The sequence below is a fragment of the Silurus aristotelis genome (genome assembly GCF_946808225.1).
Source record: "Silurus aristotelis genome assembly, chromosome: 10".
Taxonomy (NCBI): Eukaryota; Metazoa; Chordata; class Actinopteri; order Siluriformes; family Siluridae; genus Silurus; species Silurus aristotelis.
This window is the reverse complement of record NC_139583.1, coordinates 28671219-28692788: the sequence shown is the minus strand read 5'-3', so window position 1 is coordinate 28692788 and position 21570 is coordinate 28671219. Positions and strand designations below refer to the sequence as shown.

Below are 21570 nucleotides of genomic sequence, written 5' to 3'. Positions count from 1 at the left end.
CATGTTGATTCACTTTCCGGAACCTTCCCTGCTCCAATATTACTATTATTATTATTATTATTATTATTATTATTATTATTATGTAAACTTTTTTTATTTTAAACTAATAGATTAACAAAATGCTTTTTTTAACCAAACAATTGTATTTTTTTTTTTTTTTTTTAAACAAAATTCAACATGTGTACAATTTTGTTGTTTAAAAAGATTATAAAATAGGAATAAGTTAAGAATTACATTCAGGTTACTTTATGGTAAAAAAAATGTAAAAATATATACTAGTGCTAATAATAATAATAATAATTAAGAAATTAATCAATTGCTGTAATGCATTTAAAAGCGGTTGCTAGGGAACCGTGACTAGGCCGCCGCGTCGGTTGCTATGCGAACCCGGAAGTAAAAGCGCTCAGGGGTAGGAGGTGTGAATCTGCGTGACTTGTCGAAAGAGGGATTTCCAACATGGCGGCCGCCGCGGCGGGTGAGTCCGGCTGTAGCGGTGCGAGTGGCGGCGAGGATCCGCCGGTTCAGTCCCGGGAGATCATTAAACCCTCCGTAGCGGAGCTGACCAAAGTCCGGACCAATATCCTGTGTACGGTGCAGGGATGCGGCAAAATCCTGCCCAACACTCCGGCGCTTAACATGCACCTCGTCAAGTCCCACAGAGTCAAGGTACACACACACACACACCGGTGCGTCTTGTTCAGCTCCAGGCCTGGTTTTTATTATAATCATTTCACTGTATATGTTTGTAAAAGATGAATCCAACATTCCGGCCTTTACCAGTTAGACTCTGCTTCAAGAACATGAAGACCCTCCTATTGTTTTCAATGCGATTTTCAGGGGAAAGTGTCCATCCACGTTCTTCAAGCTGCTAGTATTCACCGGATGACGTCATTCACACGTTCAGAACGTGTTAGGTAACATGTACACAGAATAACCTGTGATCGGACAGTAGTCGATGAGAAGGCGGTCTGATGACGCTTTATAAACACGTTCAAAACAGAGTTGACACAAGAAGTTGTTTAGTCACAATAAGCTGTTAAAGTATTATAGACAATAAACGATGAGAAGATTAAAAGACGCGGATGATGATTATGATATGATGAATCGCTACAGACGCACAAAAACGCGTTAGGTGACGTAAGAATTCGCCTAGACGGAATATTTCACGTTCTGTTTTATATTCTGCATTCGTTTCCTTGTGATATTTTTTTTTTATAGTTTATACTTTTATGCATTTTATTTGTGTTGTTAGTAAAAAAAAATGATATTCGTTTTCTATTTTTGTTTACATGTACGTTCTTCAGTATTGGACAGTCGTAAAAGAGCATTTTCACAAGTCGTACTCTGTATAAATCTGCATGCGACAAATAATAATTGATTTAAAACGAATCCCCACCTGCTGACCAATCAGAACGGAGAATTCAGCATTGACGCGATCCTGATCGATGTTTTTCACGCGGGTGAAAACGTGAATGGACCTGATTAGCTGATTAAACGTGTGTCTGATTATCGAAATCTCTTCGTTATCACTCGTATGCAAATCATTGATGATGATGATGTGCAGATACAGACCAAGGAACTTCATTTTTCAAGTTAGCAAACATCAGATCAAACCGGACAGTTTTCGCTCGGATCGTGACACGATTAGATTTTTGTTCGTGCAACATTCAAACGCAGGATGGTGCGAAAAACAAAAAACATCCAGCCTCGTTGTTGAAACAAGAACATGAAGAACTATAGAATTTCTCTGAGCAGAGAAGCAACTCACAATATGATAAAACTGGTGGATGTGGCCACCAAATGCACTCATCTGTAAAATCAGAGAACCTGAAGGGTTCTTCATCTGAGGGGTCTGTAGCTGCACGGTTTCACGTTTTTGCGTTGCTGCTTCGTGATTGGATAATCGGCTAGTGGGTGTATTTGTTTAGCAGATTGTGTCCAGTAGAGCAGTGAGGGCTAAAAAAAACAAAAAACTATCCTGGTCTGGAGAAAAAAAGATCCAAACTGGAAAAATCGGTGCTTCTGCATATAAAGTATCTCTCCATTTGGTCCTCTGTCCACACTCGTCTGCCTGCTGAGAGGAACAAAGACAAAAGGAAACTTCAGCCTTTCTGTCTCAGGCACATAAAACGGCTAAGTAGCCAAACCAAGTTGCCATGACCTGAATGCTAACACACACTTCTGTCCAGACTGTTTGAGCAGATTCCAGGGTGGATTCAAATCCATTAAATCTAAACTTTGCCAAAGTTGCACCTTAACTGATTTGACCCCTGGTAGCTAACATGGTAAAAAAAAAAAACAATAATTAGCAAAGTTTGCTAGTAAAGTGTCTCTTCCTAAAGCTAATAGAAATTCCAGTCAGCGAAACTTTGATCTGGTTTCATGAGCAAAAATTCCGGATTCATCCCACATGCAGGACCCGTCATCATGACGATCTCCGCTACCCCGTGTTTTAGCGAACAACGTCAACAAAGACTGCTGCTGTAGAAGTAGGTGTGTACCGAAATATCGATACGCATTAGTATCGCGATATTTTTGTTCGGCCACACCGTATTTTTGTGCAACAAAATAGTTTTTTAGAAATTCACCGGAAAGTTTCCTCCCCTTTGCAAACCCTATGTAGAACAGTGCACTTATTCCAGGAGAAAAAAAAAAACCCAGTACAGTTAGCTGTCTAGCGTGCTAATATGGATGAGTCAGTGGGGTTTTTCTCTACACAGGGAAACATGGTTAAAAAAACTTTTCAAATTTGAGTTTAATTTGAGAGGTAAGTCAAATGCAGAATCATTCATGTAGTTCTACCAAAAGTTGGCCAAAGCTTTTTGGTTGGTGAACCTACTTGTGTACCAGGACACTACAAAAGAGCTTTTTGTCCAGCCCTAAAGTGTCATTTACTTTTCTTTTTTCCACTGAATTATGAAGACCAGTTCTTGTCCATACTTAACAGGCTACAGTTCGTGCCTATAGAACCGTCTATAGAACCACCTGAACAAAATGTCCATGACTGCAGTGATTTTTGCTCATGCTCAGCACTTTACAATTAAAAAAAAGCTTTTCACTTTAGCCTCCGTTACATAAAACCCGCTCCAGTTTTCATCACACGGGCACATTAGCATTTGTAACGTGGGCTAGTCACAGCGTGTGATCCTTGTTGTTAACACCCACTCGAGAAATATCTCTTGCGAAACCCATCTTGAATTTTGAGGTCAGCACTCCATTCATTAAGGCAAGGGTGAATTTTGTCATGGAATCCTCCAAAGGGTTGATCTTTGCCACACCTTTGTATCTAATGGTCTCGATCTTCAGGCTGATCCTTACTGTTTTGCTGTTTGATAGGAGGGTATTGTCAACCCTACGATACGAAAGGATATGAAAGCTTCGCACAAGCTTTACTGTTGTCCGATCGAGGGCTGTCCAAGAGGACCTAACAGACCTTTCTCCCAGTTTGCACTGGTTAAACAGGTAAAGTAAAACGATGACTCGGGTGACCTGCATGCCCGTAAAGTATTGGATTTTTCCATGACTCTAATATCGGTGTGTTGTTTTGTTGTTGTTGTTTTTGTTTTTTTATACCGGTTAGCATTTCATGAAGATGCATGCCGAGAAGAAGCACAAATGTGAAAAGTGCAGTAACGGATACAGCACAGAATGGGACTTGAAGAGGCATGCTGAGGATTGTGGGAGGACCTACAGTTGTACATGCGGATGTCCGTATGCAAGTCGAACAGCACTGTTGTCGCACATTTACAGAACTGGTCACGAGGTTCCCAAAGAGCATAGGTATTTCCTTTTTAAAAGTTTCATGATGTAGCTTTACTTTTTGAGTTAGAAAAGCACCCTGCATCAAAACATTTCTTTTTTTTACTTTAGGTATCCACCCGTCAAGAAAAGAAAAATGGAGAAACTGTCACGCAGTGCAACAAAAGTTGAGCCTAACGGACAAACTTACGAAACGGAAGTCACAGAAGGAGCAGTTCCTGCTGAGGGAGCATTGCACACTCCAGATTTACCACAACACAAACCTGTTCACGCTAAAAACCTCCAAAAAACTCTGTTGCCCATGCCTCAAATGGCTTTGGTCAATGTCCCTGTGATGCAGCTGGCACAATCACCAGTTCTTCTCTTGCCAGCAGAGAGCGGTACCTTGAGGTCCGTGGTCTTTGCGATAGACACGCAGGGGTCTTTAAGTACATTTCACCTCATGCCTCAGTCATTTGGGGCAGTTGTATCTCAGTTAAACACTAAATGTTTCAAAGAAACCACGTCCGTTTCCAGATCAAACCTGGAATCCAACAGTACAGGGATCCAAGTCAGTCTCCAAAGCATGCTCTCCACTGATGAGCCGATCAAAGATTTGGGATCAAGGAGTAAAAGTACCTCGACCAATATTCAAACGGATATCTCATTCCTCAGTAAGGGATCTGTCGGAGGAATCGGAGGCCTCTCTCCTGGAAACGAGGCCTCGGTTTCCTCCAGTTCACAAACTGACATTAGTGTGAGCCATCAGATCCAGCTGCCGGTTAGCGTGCAAACTCAGACGTTCCCTATGAGGTCCAAAGTCACATCCTCCATTGGGGCCCAAACTGAAATGCTCGGTCAGATACCTTTCTTTACTGGTAATACGTCGAAGGAAACTCAGACAAGTTGCTCCCCAGCAGCGTCAGTAAATAAGGCCCAAATGGACCAAGCTATAATGTGTGCAAATCTTTTCGATTCTGATATGCTCAGCGTCTCTACACAGACTACAGTTCATGGAGGACCCTTCGTCAATGATCTTGATTCAATGAGCAATGAATCAGGATTTTTCGAAGACAAAACTACATCGTCCTTGTGCTTTGGAGCTCAGACGGACATTTTACACCAAAGCACGGTAGCCGACAACCAGACTCAGACGATAAACCTTTTGAGTGATCTGGAAAACATCCTTTCTGACAGCATGGCAACCGGAGCTCAAAGCTGTGGAACAGGCTTAGTTCCAGTGCAAGAGCAGCACACGGGCATCGACTTTGACCTTGAGGACTTCCTTAATGCGACTCATATTCAGACTCAGACAGACGAGAGTGCCTTGGGAGGCTTGAGCTCAGAGACACCCTTGGAGCTCCTTGACATTGAGACGCAAACCGACTTCCGCCTGCTCGATGACATCGGGGGCGGCCATCATGCCGATGTCGGCACCAGGGTCCAAACGAGCGATCTCGAGCTGGAGATGTTTGATACGCAAACCCAAACCGATCTGAAATTCCTTCTCGACAGTAGTCACATGTCCTTTGGGAACATCCTCCGACACTCCAGCTTCAACATGAGCACAGAGTCTTCAGACAATGAAACCCAGACAGACAACAGGGCTCCTCCACCTCCTCTGCCCTTGTCTTGTTCCAATGATGGACAGATCAGACTTAGCAGCACTGAAACTCAGACGGTATCCAGTTCCTCCAGCCTGGGCCACCTTTTCCTAACCAGCAACGAGACGCAGACGGTCATGGACGACTTCTTGTCGGCGGACCTCGCTTGGAATATGGAGTCCCATTTCAGTTCGGTGGAAACCCAAACCGGTGAAGATCTCCTGTCTTTGTTTCAGCATTCAGACAAAGCCATCGGCTGAGCTCTCTGTCGTTATCGCATGTTTGCATTAGTTGTTACGAAGGAACTGTTTCTGGTGAATCGGCCAGAAGGTGGACGACCTGAATGGAGCGAATGGAGTTCTCCCAAAAGCTCATCTCCATAAAGGGCTCAGTTTGGAAGGCAATCGAGTTCACTTGTAGTTATTTAGCATTTTGAGTCATTCCACTGCAAGCAGTGTCTCAAAGCTTAAAGAGGTTTCTGTTGCCCTATTAAGACGGCATTAGGTTTTCATATAGACCTGTATAAATTGCATCATATGCCCCCTCTTTTATGCCCAGCTTGGTATTGTTCTGGAGCTCAACTGATCAATTTAGTCCAATCCAAATAGATACGTTGGTGATTTTGCAGGCACCTTGTGTTGGAAAAAGTTTTATTTTGTTAAACGCTTCTTGCCATATTTTGTCACCTAGCGATGTCCCCTCAGTGTTTGGTACAATCCGTGTCATTTAGTCTCCGTAGTCCACGCACACTGCACTTACACAATGTCGTGCACAATACTTTTTTGGTATTGCTGTGATTCCTATCAGTGCAATGATTCGCCCGAGGTCTTATTCAATCCGATCAAGTTTCCCAGCATGAGACGGGTAAAAACCCTAGGTGACGAAAACCAATTCATTTCCGTTGTTGTGCTGTGACCTGGGGAGTTAGCATAAAACTTCAATAGCATTCCTGGACCGGATGACCAGCGTTTCAATAATACTACAGGATCACATGACTAGCATCGTCCAATTTCATGAACAAAACAACCTGCAAAAACTCGTCCCTCCTCTGTCAAGGTAATATCACAAGAAGAGACGCGTCAAAAAAAAGTTACTACGGAATGTCCTTCAAAGAAATGAACCTGGTCTAAGTAGGGCTTTCAGCTGCACTTTATCATTTTAGCGGCCGTCGTTTGACCGCTCTTTAACGTGTTTACTTTTATTTGCACAATTCTTTAGTACTCTTTCTGTTATTAAAATGGTCAGATTGTCATTTTCTTTCCGTGATGAAAACAGTGCTACTATGTAGTCGTATATTTAAAGTGCGGCACGAGTCTAAAAATCCATCCAATAGAAATGACTTCACCTGCACATCAGATTTCTTGTGAAATTTCTCGATTTTCTTGTTTGGCTGCATCGTTATAGTACCGATATTTTTTTGTTGTGCTTAACTTTTTTTTTATTACGCTCGCATCTGATCGTTGAAACCAGATGTCTGTTACTGAACTGAAACACTTTAGATTCGTATAGTGGCTTTTTTTGTTGCATTTTTCCTAGAGCAGTATATTTTATCGTCTGACTCATAATGCAGCCGTTTGAAACGTTTCGCTAACGTACGCATATTTCTGCATGTCGCGAATATCGGTGACCTTTAACGTATTAAGCTCAGCAACGCATTTATTACGACGATTTGCATCCTGTACTGTGAGTGATTTAACGTGCGAATCGCAGTTGTTTACAGCAAAACGGAACCTTTAAGCACTACTTTCACTACTTTGCTTTAGCGTCGGTGCCTTAATTTAAGCGGCGAAATGCAGCGCCTGTGAAAGGTGTGGAGTCTTTTTACAGTTTTTGAAATACGTGCACGTTCCTCCTGTTTCTCTGCAACAAACTCGGTCATTTAACGGTATAACGATTGACTTCAACCAAACAAATCTATAAATTGTTTGGAAGTTCTGCTTTTTTTTCATTAAAGACAAAGCATGATGATCAACTTTACACACTTTCAGCAACCAGACATTTCAGCTGTGCCTCCTGTAAAACTCCCCAAAGTTGTTCTTCACTAGATGGTGATTTCTTGATGATGCAGTTCATCCCAGAGAAGTTCAGTAGGTGAAGGAGTCTGATCACATCTTCTCTCCTGTTCTCTAAGTTCTTCTGTTAGGGATGAAAAGGAAAAAAAAAAGTCACATTTTGGCATTTTTACCGAGTTTTCTGCAAAAACAACAAGGAAAATCTGAAGAACCATAAAAGACCAGGTGTTTCCACACTTTTGACAGGCGCCGTATGAAGACGTTTATCTTGCATCGAACATTGTGGTTTTTCTTTATCTTTTTTATGGGTTTTTTTTGTTTGTTTGTTTGTTTAAAGCGCTAGTTCTTTCTCTCTTTTCCAGTTCGTACATTTCTCTCGTTCTGTATTATATTACGCTTTATTTATTACCTCGTTTATTCATCATTATCGCTCGCTATATATTTGCCATTTATAGCCTCATGTTATTCCAGTATTTCTAACACAACATGGCTTTGCCTGTTTTCCGTTTATTAGCAACGGAATGTAAATGACACTGTGTCCGACGTTGTGACCCGAAAAAAGGATTTTCTTTTATTGTCTCGGTGCTTAGCCAAGGCAGACATTTACATCCGACACACACACACACACACACACACACACAAACGCACACGCTATGAGGAAAGAACAAAAGCATATACCTGTAGATTACTTGAAAGCGTCTGCATTCTCTTTTCAGAAGAGCGTGTACGCAGTCTTGTTTCTGATAAAAACATGTCATCGAGTTTGACTACATTTGGATTTTTCTTACATTTTCCCTTTTTTTCCTCCTGTTAATCAATGTATTTTAAGTTGGTCATGTGGATTTCTTTTTTCAGATTTTATGTATAAAATTAACTGTGTTTTTGTTGTTGTTTAGGCTGCAGCAGCTGCTCCAAATAAAATTCTGTCGAGATCAAATTGTCTTCATTGGACAGAAAGTTCCACATTAATTCGGTAAATAAAGTGCATTTTTTTATATATACACTATATGACAAAAGTATTGGGATACCTGACTTTTAAGCCATGTGTAGTTCTTTCCCAAAATGTTACTACAAAGTTTGAGAGACACAATTATACAGGACGTCTCAGGATCTGGTAGCAGGAAATTTTCCATTCACTTGAATCAGGAGACCCAAATGTGTTCCAGCATGACAATGCCCCTGTTGAAGATCTGCTTTACTTTGCTTGGAGTAAAAGATCTCCTGTTATACAGCTATAAACCCTTTTGAACACCTTTGGAATGAATGTGAATGCTGACTGCACCCCAGGCCTCCTCACCTTCTCACCTATATCAGTACCTGATTTTACTGACACCTTTGTGTCTGAATGAGCACAGAACTCCACAGATATCTAGTGGAACATCATTTTAGAAGAGTCGAGGTTATAATGCAGTCTAAATGGACACCAATTTTATGCTCAGGTGTCCACCTGTTTGGAGAAGAACTACATAAAGCTGTCTACATATAAAGTCCTTATAGTGCATGTACCGGTCGAGTCACACAGTTCTGGGGTCAGCATTCCAGCACAGTGTTAGCTTCATGGTTTGACACTTCACATGACCTGAAGAATAAGATAGATCACAGATATGCAGAATTTCTAAATACAGACAGCTCTGAAACCGTAACCACGCTGAGTTATGTGAGGCCCAGTGACGGCGAGCACATTGTTGTAGCGAGGCACTTCGGTTGCCGGGTAACGAGGACGTCTCCTCCAAGTAGCCGTGAGTTCTAAATAAGAAACAATGAAAGTTGTTGTTTTTTTTTCATCAAGCGTTTGCGTTTTAGTTCCCATGGAATGTTTCTTCTCTTCTAATTTAGCATCTAAATTTAAACTTTTGAGAAATAGAGACATTATATTTTAGTTGTTTACTATGTGACCACTTGAACTTTTCTGCATTTTGAACAGAAATGGATTTACTAGCCCATAATTATATTTAGAAATCTAATATATATTATAAATATAATATGAAAAAATATACATTAATGATCCCATGAGTTTTTAACCCCATTAGTGTGTTCAGTTGATTTTCAATAACGTACTTTAGTCGTTTGCTCTGTCTTCTGTTCTGTAGCTGTATGTTTTAACACCAGGGTCCTGGAGAAACATCTCATTTAAGTGTGTGCCATTTGGCTTCGGAAAACATGAGTTATTGCTAAAACTGTATTGTCTGTGAGTTCTGGTGCAACCATTTCCTTCAAGAGTCACGTCACTGGGTGAAGATCATCCTGGAAGAGATATTTACCTTCACAAATATCATCATGATAGTTGAGGTGGTTTAAAGACTCTACCACTGATCCCTCCATCCTCTACTACTGATCCCTCCATCCTCTACCATTGATCCCTCCATCCTCTACTACTGATCCCTCCATCCTCTACCACTGATCCCTCCATCCTCTACTACTGATCCTTCCATCCTCTACCACTGATCCCTCCATCCTCTACTACTGATCCCTCCATCCTCTACCATTGATCCCTCCATCCTCTACTACTGATCCCTCCATCCTCTACCACTGATCCCTCCATCCTCTACTACTGATCCTTCCATCCTCTACCACTGATCCCTCCATCCTCTACTACTGATCCCTCCATCCTCTACCACTGATCCCTCCATCCTCTACTACTGATCCTTCCATCCTCTACCACTGATCCCTCCATCCTCTACTACTGATCCCTCCATCCTCTACCGTTGATCCCTCTATCCCTCTACCACCGACCCCTCCATCCTCCACCACTGATCCCTCCATCCTCTACCACTGATCCCTCCATCCTCTACCACTGATCCCTCCATCCTCTACCACTGATCCCTCCATCCTCTACCACTGATCCCTCCATCCTCTACCACTGATCCCTCCATCCTCTACTACTGATCCCTCCATCCTCTACCATTGATCCCTCCATCCCCTTCCGTTGATCCCTTCATCCTCTACCACCGATCCCTCTATCCCTCTACCACCGATCCCTCCATCCTCCACCACCGATCCCTCCATCCTCTACCACTGATCCCTCCATCCTCTACCACCGATCCCTCCATCCTCCACCACTGATCCCTCCATCCTCTACCACTGATCCCTCCATCCTCCACCACTGATCCCTCCATCCTCTACCACCGATCCCTCTATCCTCTACCACCGAGCCCTCTATCCCTCTACCACTTATCCCTTCATCCTCTACCACATCACCATGAATCTCTCCATCCTCTACCACTGCTCCACTGTTTCCTACATCCTCTAAAATACCAATTATGCTCAGATTGTTTTTTTCTTCTTAAAAATATGGTCCATGGTTGGTTTGTTTTCTGCCACAGGTTTTCTAATCATTAGGAATTAAAGTAATTTCTTGTTTTTACAACAAATACACAGAAATCCTCTCTGGAATCCATTAAAGCAGAACAGAATTAAAACGCGTGTGTGTAAAAATCAGTCATGTTAAAAAAGGCCATTTCAGGCTGATTATTGTTGCCTTGGAGAACATCGTTTTAACAGAAATGAAACTCATTTCCATTCAGTTATTATATTATAAAGGTTACTGAAAAACAACAAACATTTCAACAACAAAAAAAATAACATTATTTCAACAAATTTCTTTGTTATCGTATGAAAGTATGAATGTATTGTTCTTCGAGTGTGCCTGAACTCGCATGTGGAAACTCATCGTTAATAATAAAAACCTTAATAATTCAGAACAGTGACTGCCAATTTTTTTCCCCCTCAAGGCACTCGAGAACATCTGCTACCAAATAAAGAAATATTCTTCTACCTGGCATCTTAAAATCACAGTGAAACTGTAGAGCTGAATCTGAATCTGAAGGGTTACATGAATCAAGGATTTTCACTTTCAGCTGCTTTAGGACAATTTCAGATTTCTCACCATGTCTGGTCTTCTTTCCATTTCTAAAGTGAAAAACCTCCATTTATGCTTTTTTTTTTACTACAGAATAATGTACAGTATATAAAATATTACAGCACCTACATCAACTGTGCAGTTATTACCTATAGGAACTCATTATTATATTAAAAACGTTTATATTTTTATACTGTTTTTTTTCCTTTACATTTTAATAAAGTGTATATTTGGACAAAAGTTTGTGGACACCTGAACATAGGATTGGTACGTGCTCCTTTTTTTAACATTTAACGTTTAGTCCACATTTGCTCTTATAATACGCTCCACTCTTCTGGGAAGATGTTTTTGGGTTGTGCTTGTGGAAGATTTATTCAGCTACAAGGATGTTAGTAAAGTCAGGTACTGATCTCGGTGAGGTGTTCCAATTTATCCCTTTATAGCAGGACATCATCTACTCCAGTCTCCAAAAAGCAGATCTTCATGGAGATATCTTTGTGCACTTGTCATGCGGGAACAGGTTTGGTTTCCTAGTTTAAGAAGACGTCCTATACCATCGCGTGCCTTCATCTATATTGATAACAGTTTGGGGGGAAAACAAAACACGTATGGGTGAAAAAGTCGGGTGTCCGAATACTTTTGGCGATGCAATACAGGACGTACGTGATCAGAACGAAAACTTGAAAGCGCTCATAAACAAAAATAAATAAATAAATAAATAAATAAAACAAACAGTTGTGTTCTTTTTTAAATACATTTAAAAAAAAATTGTTGCCAAATTGCAGAGGTATAAAAGGAATCAAACACATCAAGGTAACAGCAAACGTGTAAAGATGTTCAGAACGAGAAGATACAGTACGTCATCATTTCAGCATGCAAACGTCTTTTAATGTCCACCAGATGAGAGAGAGAGAGAGAGAGAGAGAAAGAGAGAGAGAGAGAACGAGAGAGAGAGAGAGAGAGAGAGAGAGAGAGAGAGAGAAAGAGAGAAGCTACAGTAATCGGTGATTAGAGACTGCGATCTGGACCCTGGTGCCCAGCAGCTTGGGAAGCTCAGGTTCTTCTCTTTTCAGAGTTTTATCCTTGATTCCTAACCGTGATCTGTGTCCAGACTTGTGCCTCAAAGCACACCTGATCAGTTCCTCCGCTCTGAAATTTCGCTCCAGGACAGAGGTGGAAACTGGCTGAGTCTCTGCCAAGGTCCTGATGGGAATCTGATACCCTCTGGAAATGTTTAAAGTTGTTAATAGGTGATGCTGGTGATGTGTTGGTCCTTGCTTAGAAGTAATGGTGCCTACAGCTGAGTTGGGATGAGAAATAACCACCATTTGTTCTTGATTCCCATTAACTCTCTCCCTAATAATAATCGGTCTTGTTGAGCCGTCTTCTGTCCTCTTCAAAGGATTCGAGTTGCTCAGAGTAGAGTTGGATTGCGCTGACATTTTCACCGGTGGCAGCACCATAACCCGACCGGGCAGCGCCATTTTTCCATCATTTCTACCTTTCTGGAGAAGAGAATCCGATTGCATTTGGGAAGGGAGAACTTTGTCAGGTGAAACCTGCCCAGATCCGTACAGCAGCTTGTTTCCTAAAACACGTTCTTTCTGCGAGCTCACGTTCTCGAGACTGAAATCTGGTGGTTCTTCTTCTTCTGTGGATGAGGAAATAGTAGTGGCGCTTGGGGTTCTGTTTAGGTCTTCCGGAGACGAGGAACAGTTGCTTGTCGAAGGCTCCTCGGATTTCTCGGAGGAAGCGTGCGAAGCAGCATGACTGGGAACGTTTTCTGGGAGCTTTGGGTCCTTTAGATCGGTGCAAAGAATACAATGAGGAGCCGGGTCCTCTGGTTTGACCTTTTTGCTCCTTTGTAATGGGGCAAAGAGGCCAGACAAGGGGGAACACTCTCTCCAACTTCGGATCTGTCAACAGAGAACATGAGTGATGCTCATGATTTTACAGCCACATCCAAAATATGTCAGGCAATAATACCATCGTTATGAAACTTAATAAGCACTTATAACCTGGAATACATTAAGATACACCGATCAGGCATAACATTATGACATTATAACTTTATGAGCAGTGACATGAATAACACTGATTATATCATCACGCCACCTGTTTGTTCTCAAAGTTGATGTCAGAAGCAGGAAAAATGGGCGAGCGTAAGGATTTGACCGACAAATTGTGACGTCTAGACGTCTGGGTCAGATCGTCTCTCAAACTGCAGCTCTTGTGGAATGTTCCTGGTCTGCAGTGGTCAGAATCTATCAAAAGTGCTGGAAGGAAGGAACAGTGGTGAACCGGCGACAGGGTCGCGGGCGTCCGAGGCACATTGATGCACGTAAGAAGCGAAGGCTAATCCGTGTGGTTCCGATTCAACAGACGAGCTCCTGTAGCTCAAACCGCTGAAGAAGTTCATGATGTTGATGATGTTGATGATTGTTTTAGCAGCAGAAGGAGACCAACACGATATTAGGGAGGTGGTCATAATGTTATGCTGATCGGCGTGTACTCCGGCGTCATCATTTTTCATCACAGACACAAAATATCTCATTAAGATTCATGACTCATAAATACAGCCAGCTTCAGAGTGATTGGCACCATTTATGTGAAAAATTTGCATAAAATAATATATTTTAAAAATCTCAATTTTCATTCGGTATTGGAGCATCTAGAAGCATTAGACAAGAAACGGAAAATAAAATTTTTTTCAAATGCAGGTGCATTGGTGTAGATGTACTGGTGCAGGTGCACTCGTGAAGATGTACTGGTGTAGATGTACTGGTGCAGGTGCATTGGTGTAGATGTACTGGTGCAGATGCACTGGTGAAGATGTACTGGTGTAGATGTACTGGTGCAGGTGCATTGGTGTAGATGTACTGGTGCAGGTGCATTGGTGTAGATGTACTGGTGCAGATGCATTGGTGTAGATGTACTGGTGCAGATGCATTGGTGTAGATGTACTGGTGCAGATGCATTGGTGTAGATGTACTGGTGCAGATGCATTGGTGTAGATGTACTGGTGCAGATGCAGACATTATACTTATACACACTTACAGCTTCATCCCAGCCTGTCTGGTCAAAAATCTCCTTAGGTTGCTGCTCCTTCTCAGAGATCTCCTCACTCATATCCACTAGCACCTCCACACATCTTTTGGAAAGCTTGCCCGTCAGAGCACTGCAGTCTGGCTTCTCCAACCTCTTAGCGGTTTGCTCATCATCCATGTCCAAAGAGTATTTCTGGTATTCCTATGTGAATGGGGGAAACCGCGTCAATCGTTTCCATTGACGTCATAACAAACCCGTCGGCTGAAATGTAAGCGAAAGAGAAACCGGAGAAATGGAGACTAACCTGATGTGTGTCTGAGGCTAAACCTGTCTCTGGAGTTTCATCATGAAGTTTGAGGTGTCGGTCTGAGGAGCGGCGAGACATTTATTTGCGCGTCCTCAGCGTTACGTGCCGTTGCTATGGAGATCAAAGGGGAAGCGGTGCGCACGGCACAGTGACGCAACAAAAAAGGAGGTGGGGCATTGAGGTTTAGGGGGCGTGGCCTCAAGGTCGCAAGTGCGAAGTCAATTTTCTATTTATTTTTTATTTCTTGTAGATGATCGGGGATCCTCAGGAGGAGAAAGAAGTGTGTTATTTCATTGAAAATAATATGTTTGGAGTCATTTGATTAGATACAATATATAATATAGCCTGGGTTGTAACACACACACACACACACACACACACACACACACACACACACATATTATTACCAGAAGTGACGTCTAGATAAATTAAACAAAACCGAAAAAACATTAATTAACATATTTGCGCACACAGTGATGGGTCTTTCTATATTTCCTTTCAAGGTTCTGGTTCTGATTCTGGTTCTGAATCTGTCTATTTGGCAACGTGACTGTGTGCACGTTGTTTTCTCTCTCTCTCGTGCGCGCGCTCTCCCCCGAGGAGGTGTGCGTGTGCGTGTGCGTGTGTGTAAGGAGAGGAACCATCGCTTCCGCAATGCTCAGCGCAGATCAGCGCGTCGGTGCAGCCTGCGCACAGCTTCCGTAGACCGGTGCGAGCGCCAGGTTTGTTTCTTTGTTTCGGGCGACATTTCTGCAACAAGAAGAACGAATCGAAGTGTCAGAAGATCCGCAGTGGCGAGGAGATGTGAAGGCAAACAGACGCGCAGAAAGCCGCAGACGCGCAGACGCAGACGCGCGCACACACACACACCGGCGCGCGCGCACGGAGGCACGGACGCTTGTGATATCTGAGCCGGTTCTTATCATTGCTGACCGGACACGTTTTTGTTTACACGTCGGCACTCCAATTTTATTTCTTTGGGTTTTTATCTGTTTATGGAAACCGAAGCGACTGGAGAAGTCGCGGTCATGTTGCCTCCGAAAAACTGCCTGCCGAGAAATTACAGCTGCATCGCCGGCTTATTTGGGAGCCTGACCGCCAACCAGAAGATGGACGACGGGGAGAAGACCGAGGGTGAAGAAGAGGAGGAAGAGGAGGAATCCGAGGCCGTGACCAGTGACTGCGAGCCGCACGGGATGCGCGTCGTGGACGAGAAACCGCGCGGCCGTGAATCCCTCCCGAAGCCTCCAACGAGTCCCGGCCAACGCCGCCGCTGCAAATCCCTCCCGAGCTCCGCGGAGAGGGCCAAGCTGGAGGTAGCGCGAATCTGCAGCCCATCCAGCCAGAAGAAAGTGCGCTTCGCTGACTCGCTCGGTCTGGAGCTCATCTCCATACGCCACTTCGACGACACTGACGTTCCCGAAACACCTGACCGGTTCAAGTTCAAAAAGGCACGAGCTCTCCACCTGAACAACTTCGATCACTCCAACGGGTATACGCAGTCCACCTTCGTGGAGACTCTATTCACCTGTCCGGGTGCTCAGCCCAACTTCCAGGAGCGCCTCCGAGTCTCCAGGGTGCTGCTGGAGTCCGTGGAGACGGACGAGTTCAGCATCTCGGGCTTCGTGCGCGTCGTGAACCTCGCGTTCGAGAAGCGCGTCACCCTGCGCTACTCGCTCAACAACTGGCTGACCTTCATAGACGTGCCAGCGTCATACGTGCCGCAGTCGAGCGACGGTCTCACCGACAAGTTCCACTTCAAGATCGTCACGCCAGCCTTCGTCGAGGGCAGCGGCAGCCTCCAGTTCGCCGTGCGGTACCGCGTCGGGGGCGACGACTTCTGGGACAACAACGACGGCAAGAACTACAAAGTGCGACGCCACCGATTCAAAATCTCTCCTCCGCGCGAATGGGATAACGGCTGGATCCACTTCATCTAGTGTGTGTGTGTGTGTGTGTGTGTGTGTGTGTGTGTGTGTGTGTGTGTGCACCTGATTATAAGGCCTGCATTGTATCTATAGTGCATCTACAGTACACTCATGGCTCCTCATGTATTCAAATTAATGATGCTTTTATTTTTTTCCAAAAGCTCTCCTCTGATCTGATAAAATCCTTGGTCACTAGATAGACAGAGTGCAAAAGTTTGCACCCCCTTTACGCTTCTAGAAATAACATGTTCGCATAAAGATTTATTTTTATTATACCGAGACTAAAGCCGGCTGTGCATCCTGCATCCTTTAAGAATCCTACCTCTGTTATGATGCGAAAAACATCTTCATAAAACCTACCTGCTAGATTATATAATCAAACCTCTAAAGCATGTAGGTTTTCTGAAGATTTTGATTGAACGATCCGGAAAATTTTTTTGTTGATGTTTTGCTCTCGGATTTGTTTTTTATACCAAAATATTATTCGATTGTCCCACGAGGTTGCGTGCCATCCAATGGCATCCTCCTCGTTCTGGTGGTTTTAGATGAGCATCAGTCACAGCAGCAGTGCTCATGTTCGATGCTGGCAGCTGTCTTTGGTCTCAGTGGTGTAAAATCATGTACGGTTATCTTTAGTAGCGAGCTCTTCATTCCCATTAGCGTGCTCTAATTAATTTAAGCCCTTTAAATGAGCTTCGTTTAAAGTGTCTAATATGCTTTTACATCTCGAATATATAAAGGGTTAGCAAAAAAAAAAAAACACGTGACAAGGTCTTTAAAGCAAATCGGCCAAGTGTGTATATAATAAATGTCCTAAGCTATACGTATTGACGTATAAGTGTACTGTAAAGGGAAGAAAACCGTAACCACTTGACATGCGTTAGATGCCTTATCGTTTTTATTATTCATAAGCAGGGGTATGCAAACTTTTGCACACAACATTGTATATCAAATCTCAACTCAGCCAAGGTCTTTTATGTATCCAATAGACTGCTATTCTGTTTGACGGAGCGCCGAATATCGTCCTGTTTTAGATGAAAAAGCGCCGTTGTTGTGAAAGGTGATGTGGCTTCCAGGCCTCGTGACACGTTTTATCCGCGTCCGCCGCGTGTACAGTCGTTCTCTTCCATCGTCCAACGCAGAATTGCGATCAATACTTGTATTATAGCTGAGTTATACTCGTACGCCGGTTAGAAAGGGCTGAGAAGAAACATCTTTGTTAGTAATAAAGAGCCCTGGACGTCTTCGAGATTCACAAGAACGTCAATCGACCAAACTCCGGGACTGATTACGCGACTTTCAAAAAGTTGATCTCCAACAACCTGCCCGGAAGTTTCCATCTCATCACAAGGCGAGGTAAGGGATGGTCTGAGTGGAAAATCGAATTTGCATAGATTTTTCCTTTTTTATTGTAAACACACTTTTTTTGTTGTTGTTGTAGCTGAATAAGAAGCAGGAGTTTAGAAGCAGGCAGAAGTTCAGCCAAATAGCACCAAAATGAGAAAACCATGCTGAAATCATTACACACTTAATGGTCCGGTCCAATCACTGACCTCGAATAACCTTTTAAACGTTTTAACATTTGTACAGAGCTTGGAAAAAGTTTGGAGATATCTACAGTTTTGTGGGGGGTTTTAGAGATACATGCACGTTCCTTTAGTTTCTATGCAACAATCTCAATCATGTAATGGTATGAAGATTTTGACCAAACAAATCTATAAATGTTCAGATGTTCCACTTTATATTGTTTAAAAATTATTCTTTTAACATGAACAACAGCTTTACACACTCTGGGCATCCAAAAACTTGCCAACGATGTTCTTCACTAGTTCTTTCTTATGATGAAGTTCATCCCGGAGCAGTTCAATAGGATTTCGGTGGGGTGACTAATCAGGTGGTTCCATGATAGATAACATTCCAGACGACTTTGGCTCTAAATAACACGTACAGAACTCAGACGTGCGTTTCGGCTCATCGTCTGGTTGTACTGTGAAGTCCAGACGGAACTGCATGGTGATGAAGTGTAGAATGGGAGCCATGTTGGTTCAGGATTCCTTTCACATTCCGGAACCTTCCCTGCTCCAAAACAAGCCCAAACCTTTAAACTTCCACCTCCATGTGTAATTGTGGGGGTGAGGGAGAATCTGGTCATATCTTCTCTTTACTGAAAGTTTTCCAGAACTTTCTTCCACTCATTTACTTTCCAATTCTTGTGTTTTTGACATTTTTTTTCCTACTGTGTTTGTTGCATAGAAAACAAAAGGAACCTGCACGTGTCTTAAAAAAACAAAAAACTGGGTGTTTCAACACTTCTCACAGACACTGTATAAATTTGCAATATAGAACAAGCAAGAACACGAACATACAGCTGATGAACTTACAGCCGTGCTGATGCCTCGTATCACCGCATGCTTGTTAGCGGGATGATGTTAAAGCGTTTCTGTAGGAAGCGGAGAATTAATATAGAATTAGTGACATTTGAGATGATGCAATATGACCTGATGTTCTGTTTATTTTTGCTCCTCGAATGAAAATAGAGCTTTAAAAAAAAGCCACACGTTTGGTCTACAGCAGGTCGGCTAGCTAGCTGACAACGACTGTACTATCGTGTGAAAGGTGAACTGACGTGCTTTCGGTTTTCACGTCGGTGGTTATAATGCTGGATATCGTTTAGTTAGCCAGGTCTGCTGATGATGGCGTTTAAAGTAAAACATCAGAACGCGGTTACAGTAAAATTTTATCCCTTGGTCACATGGTGTCAATGCTGGATTGTGATTGGCTGGATCAGAGCGTTGAACACACAGCTAGCTTTCGTTCGTCAGGTCGAATCACTTTTCTAAAAAATGCACTGCTTAGAAACTCCTGTAGACACAGTTCCTAACGATCTTATTGAGCTCTACGGAGGAGATTTGCTTATAACTTGTATAGTGATTTTGAGAAGAAAACGTTCAAATGACAAATATTTGACGAGAAACGGGACCTGTTGCATCACAAGCCCTATTTGGACGGGATTAGTTTTATCAAAGATTTTTTTCCCCCATGTAAGATTTCTGAATGAAATCCGGAACGAGAGCAGAGGAGAAGTTTATTTACCGAATCTCATTTCAGATGTTTGTAGTATTGTCAGCGATGCTCGTTCATGCGTTTATAGGAATCTAAATACTGCACGATATTGTGGTACGTGTGAATATAAAGTGGTTTCTATCAGTGCGTAATATACTAACTGGCTCTTCAATCAGCCTTCAGGATCACGCTCGTTTGATTGATTTTGTTTTCTCTTCCGACTAATGGACTGACGATGCAGGCAGAATGGAGACCGGGTGGAGACTCGAAGCATTAATGTTTTCATGATTTGGGAAGTTGATACGTGCGCTCGCGAGGTGAATAAATGTAGGCGAGTTGCAGCAGTGAAAAAAGTCACGTTTAGGTGGACAAATTGATCGGATGAAGACGATTGGGTAAAATAAACAGCAGGTCATTTTGAAGGACATAAAAATAAAAACAGACGATGACTGAAATAATTATAATAAGTTTATTATAAGTTATTGGTTTCCTCAAACAATTTTTAAAACTGAATCCTGTCCAAATAGGGCTGACAGCAAACCACATTTGTGTCATTGTTAGTTTTTTTTAAAACATTTTTTCAACAACATTTTTACACTTTTTTGATAAATACATCGTCTTGATGTACGGATTTTCCCGACCAATCGTTCGCCTTGTCTAGAGATGCTTCCTTCACGTGACAGGATCGTTTGACCCACGTTCTCGCCCTGAAGTTTCTCTGTTTTCACGTCACACGTCTATTTCCTACCAAACACATTTATACTGTGAGAAATTCTCGACCTCTCAGAACAGCTGGAGTGCCTATTCTTTCAGGTTCAATGTAAAGAAAAATAAAAGAAGAAGCAGATTTTATTTTTATGCAGTAGAACCAAAACTAGATGTATTTATCGAGTTAATATATAGATATATAAATATATATATCATTCCTGTCCTGGGTGTGTTTGCTTGCCCGAGTGTTGCGGTTTCATCTTTGTAAATATCGCCGTATTGCGTCGAGTCGTCAATGTTGTAGAAAATGTAGCATTTGTGCAGGTTTCGGCTTGAACCTCGTGTTCTTCGTTCACATCATTAATTATTGTTTTTTTTATGTTTCACTTCGTATTTTTCACGAAGCAGAAATCTATCCCGCGAGATCAGATCGGATCTGACTGTCGATTCCTCGGTCGCTGAAGCTTGACGAGGACTATCGTTTGTCTGCTGTGTGAAGGTCAGACTAAATGAAGAAGCTTTCAGCTCTCAGAAGCAAATTTCAAAACCTGGTACATGTTTTCCTGAAAGATTTTTGCACATACTTTTAAGCACCTGATTGTGAAAGTAGACTCCAGTTGCAGGATGTTTTTCTTTTTTCCGTTATTCAATAATGCATGGAAATTCTCCGCAGAGTTAAAGCACACTGATACTGATCATGGATCCTGAATGAAACGAGGGAGTAGGTTCGAGGGATCACAATTATCAGCTCAATAAGACGTTTATTTATCTTCCGAAACATTTCTATTGGGCTCGTTGTATAAAATACAACCACCATCATGCTTATGAAATGATTTTGTCCCAAAAGGATGTGAATTCTGTTCAAACGAGTGCAATTATACCATTAGAACTTAATGCATGAGATAAAACAAACAATTCAATTATTATAAGTACAAAATCTATTGTGTTTCTGGAAGCACAGCATGTTTAAACTAATCAAAGGCCAACATAAGGAAAATTCTGGAATTTCAGCAGCTGAAAAATTCTGATCCGATGTTTAGATTGACCTTCAATAGGAAGCAACATTCAGAACGTATCATTCACATCCGAATTCTCTTCATTTTGAAACAACAGGTTTTTTTAATCTTTAATATTTTCCCCAGAAAGTCAGTTGAAGGCTTCTAAAATCTTTTTGTTTGTTTGTTTGTTTGTTTGTTTGTTTGTTTGTTTGTTTTTTTAAAGGCACCAACATCATTACTATAATTTTTTAGGTGCAATATAAATTCTTCATAAACGTTTCTCTAAGATGAAAATCTAATTCATG

At 42.2% G+C, this 21570-nt stretch overlaps 3 protein-coding genes across 3 annotated transcripts; 2 read left to right on the top strand and 1 right to left on the bottom strand.

Moving 5' to 3' along the window:
* The first annotated feature begins 373 nt into the window (after positions 1 to 373).
* Positions 374 to 6411, top strand: atmin (ATM interactor). Its single transcript, XM_083552957.1, has 4 exons — positions 374 to 666; positions 3337 to 3462; positions 3581 to 3780; positions 3871 to 6411. Exons 1-4 carry the CDS (start codon positions 457 to 459, stop codon positions 5600 to 5602), a joined length of 2268 nt encoding a protein of 755 aa, XP_083409083.1. The 5' UTR covers positions 374 to 456; the 3' UTR covers positions 5603 to 6411.
* A 5668-nt stretch (positions 6412 to 12079) lies between these two features.
* On the bottom strand, positions 12080 to 14972 carry cUnh16orf46 (chromosome Un C16orf46 homolog). Its single transcript, XM_083553094.1, has 3 exons — positions 14566 to 14972; positions 14271 to 14462; positions 12080 to 13129 (listed from the first exon to the last, which is right to left on the bottom strand). The coding sequence occupies exons 1-3, from the start codon at positions 14644 to 14646 to the stop codon at positions 12206 to 12208; spliced, it is 1197 nt and encodes a 398-aa protein (XP_083409220.1). The 5' UTR covers positions 14647 to 14972; the 3' UTR covers positions 12080 to 12205.
* Positions 14973 to 15155: 183 nt separating this feature from the next.
* LOC310732512 (protein phosphatase 1 regulatory subunit 3E) lies at positions 15156 to 19998 on the top strand. The gene has a single exon (XM_083553135.1). The coding sequence runs from the start codon at positions 15564 to 15566 to the stop codon at positions 16506 to 16508; it is 945 nt and encodes a 314-aa protein (XP_083409261.1). The 5' UTR covers positions 15156 to 15563; the 3' UTR covers positions 16509 to 19998.
* Positions 19999 to 21570: the final 1572 nt, after the last annotated feature.

Excerpts from the sequence above, each read along its gene's own strand:
- cUnh16orf46 (XM_083553094.1), bottom strand. The coding sequence starts at position 14,646 with ATGTCTCGCCGCTCCTCAGACCGACACCTCAAACTTCATGATGAAACT. Across the intron at positions 14,463-14,565 it reads TAGCCTCAGACACACATCAG|GAATACCAGAAATACTCTTT; the intron begins GTTAGTCTCCAT and ends CCATTCACATAG. Across the intron at positions 13,130-14,270 it reads AGACAGGCTGGGATGAAGCT|ATCCGAAGTTGGAGAGAGTG; the intron begins GTAAGTGTGTAT and ends CTCTGTTGACAG.
- LOC310732512 (XM_083553135.1), top strand. The coding sequence starts at position 15,564 with ATGGAAACCGAAGCGACTGGAGAAGTCGCGGTCATGTTGCCTCCGAAA.
- atmin (XM_083552957.1), top strand. The coding sequence starts at position 457 with ATGGCGGCCGCCGCGGCGGGTGAGTCCGGCTGTAGCGGTGCGAGTGGC. Across the intron at positions 667-3,336 it reads TCAAGTCCCACAGAGTCAAG|GAGGGTATTGTCAACCCTAC; the intron begins GTACACACACAC and ends GCTGTTTGATAG. Across the intron at positions 3,781-3,870 it reads GAGGTTCCCAAAGAGCATAG|GTATCCACCCGTCAAGAAAA; the intron begins GTATTTCCTTTT and ends TTTTTACTTTAG.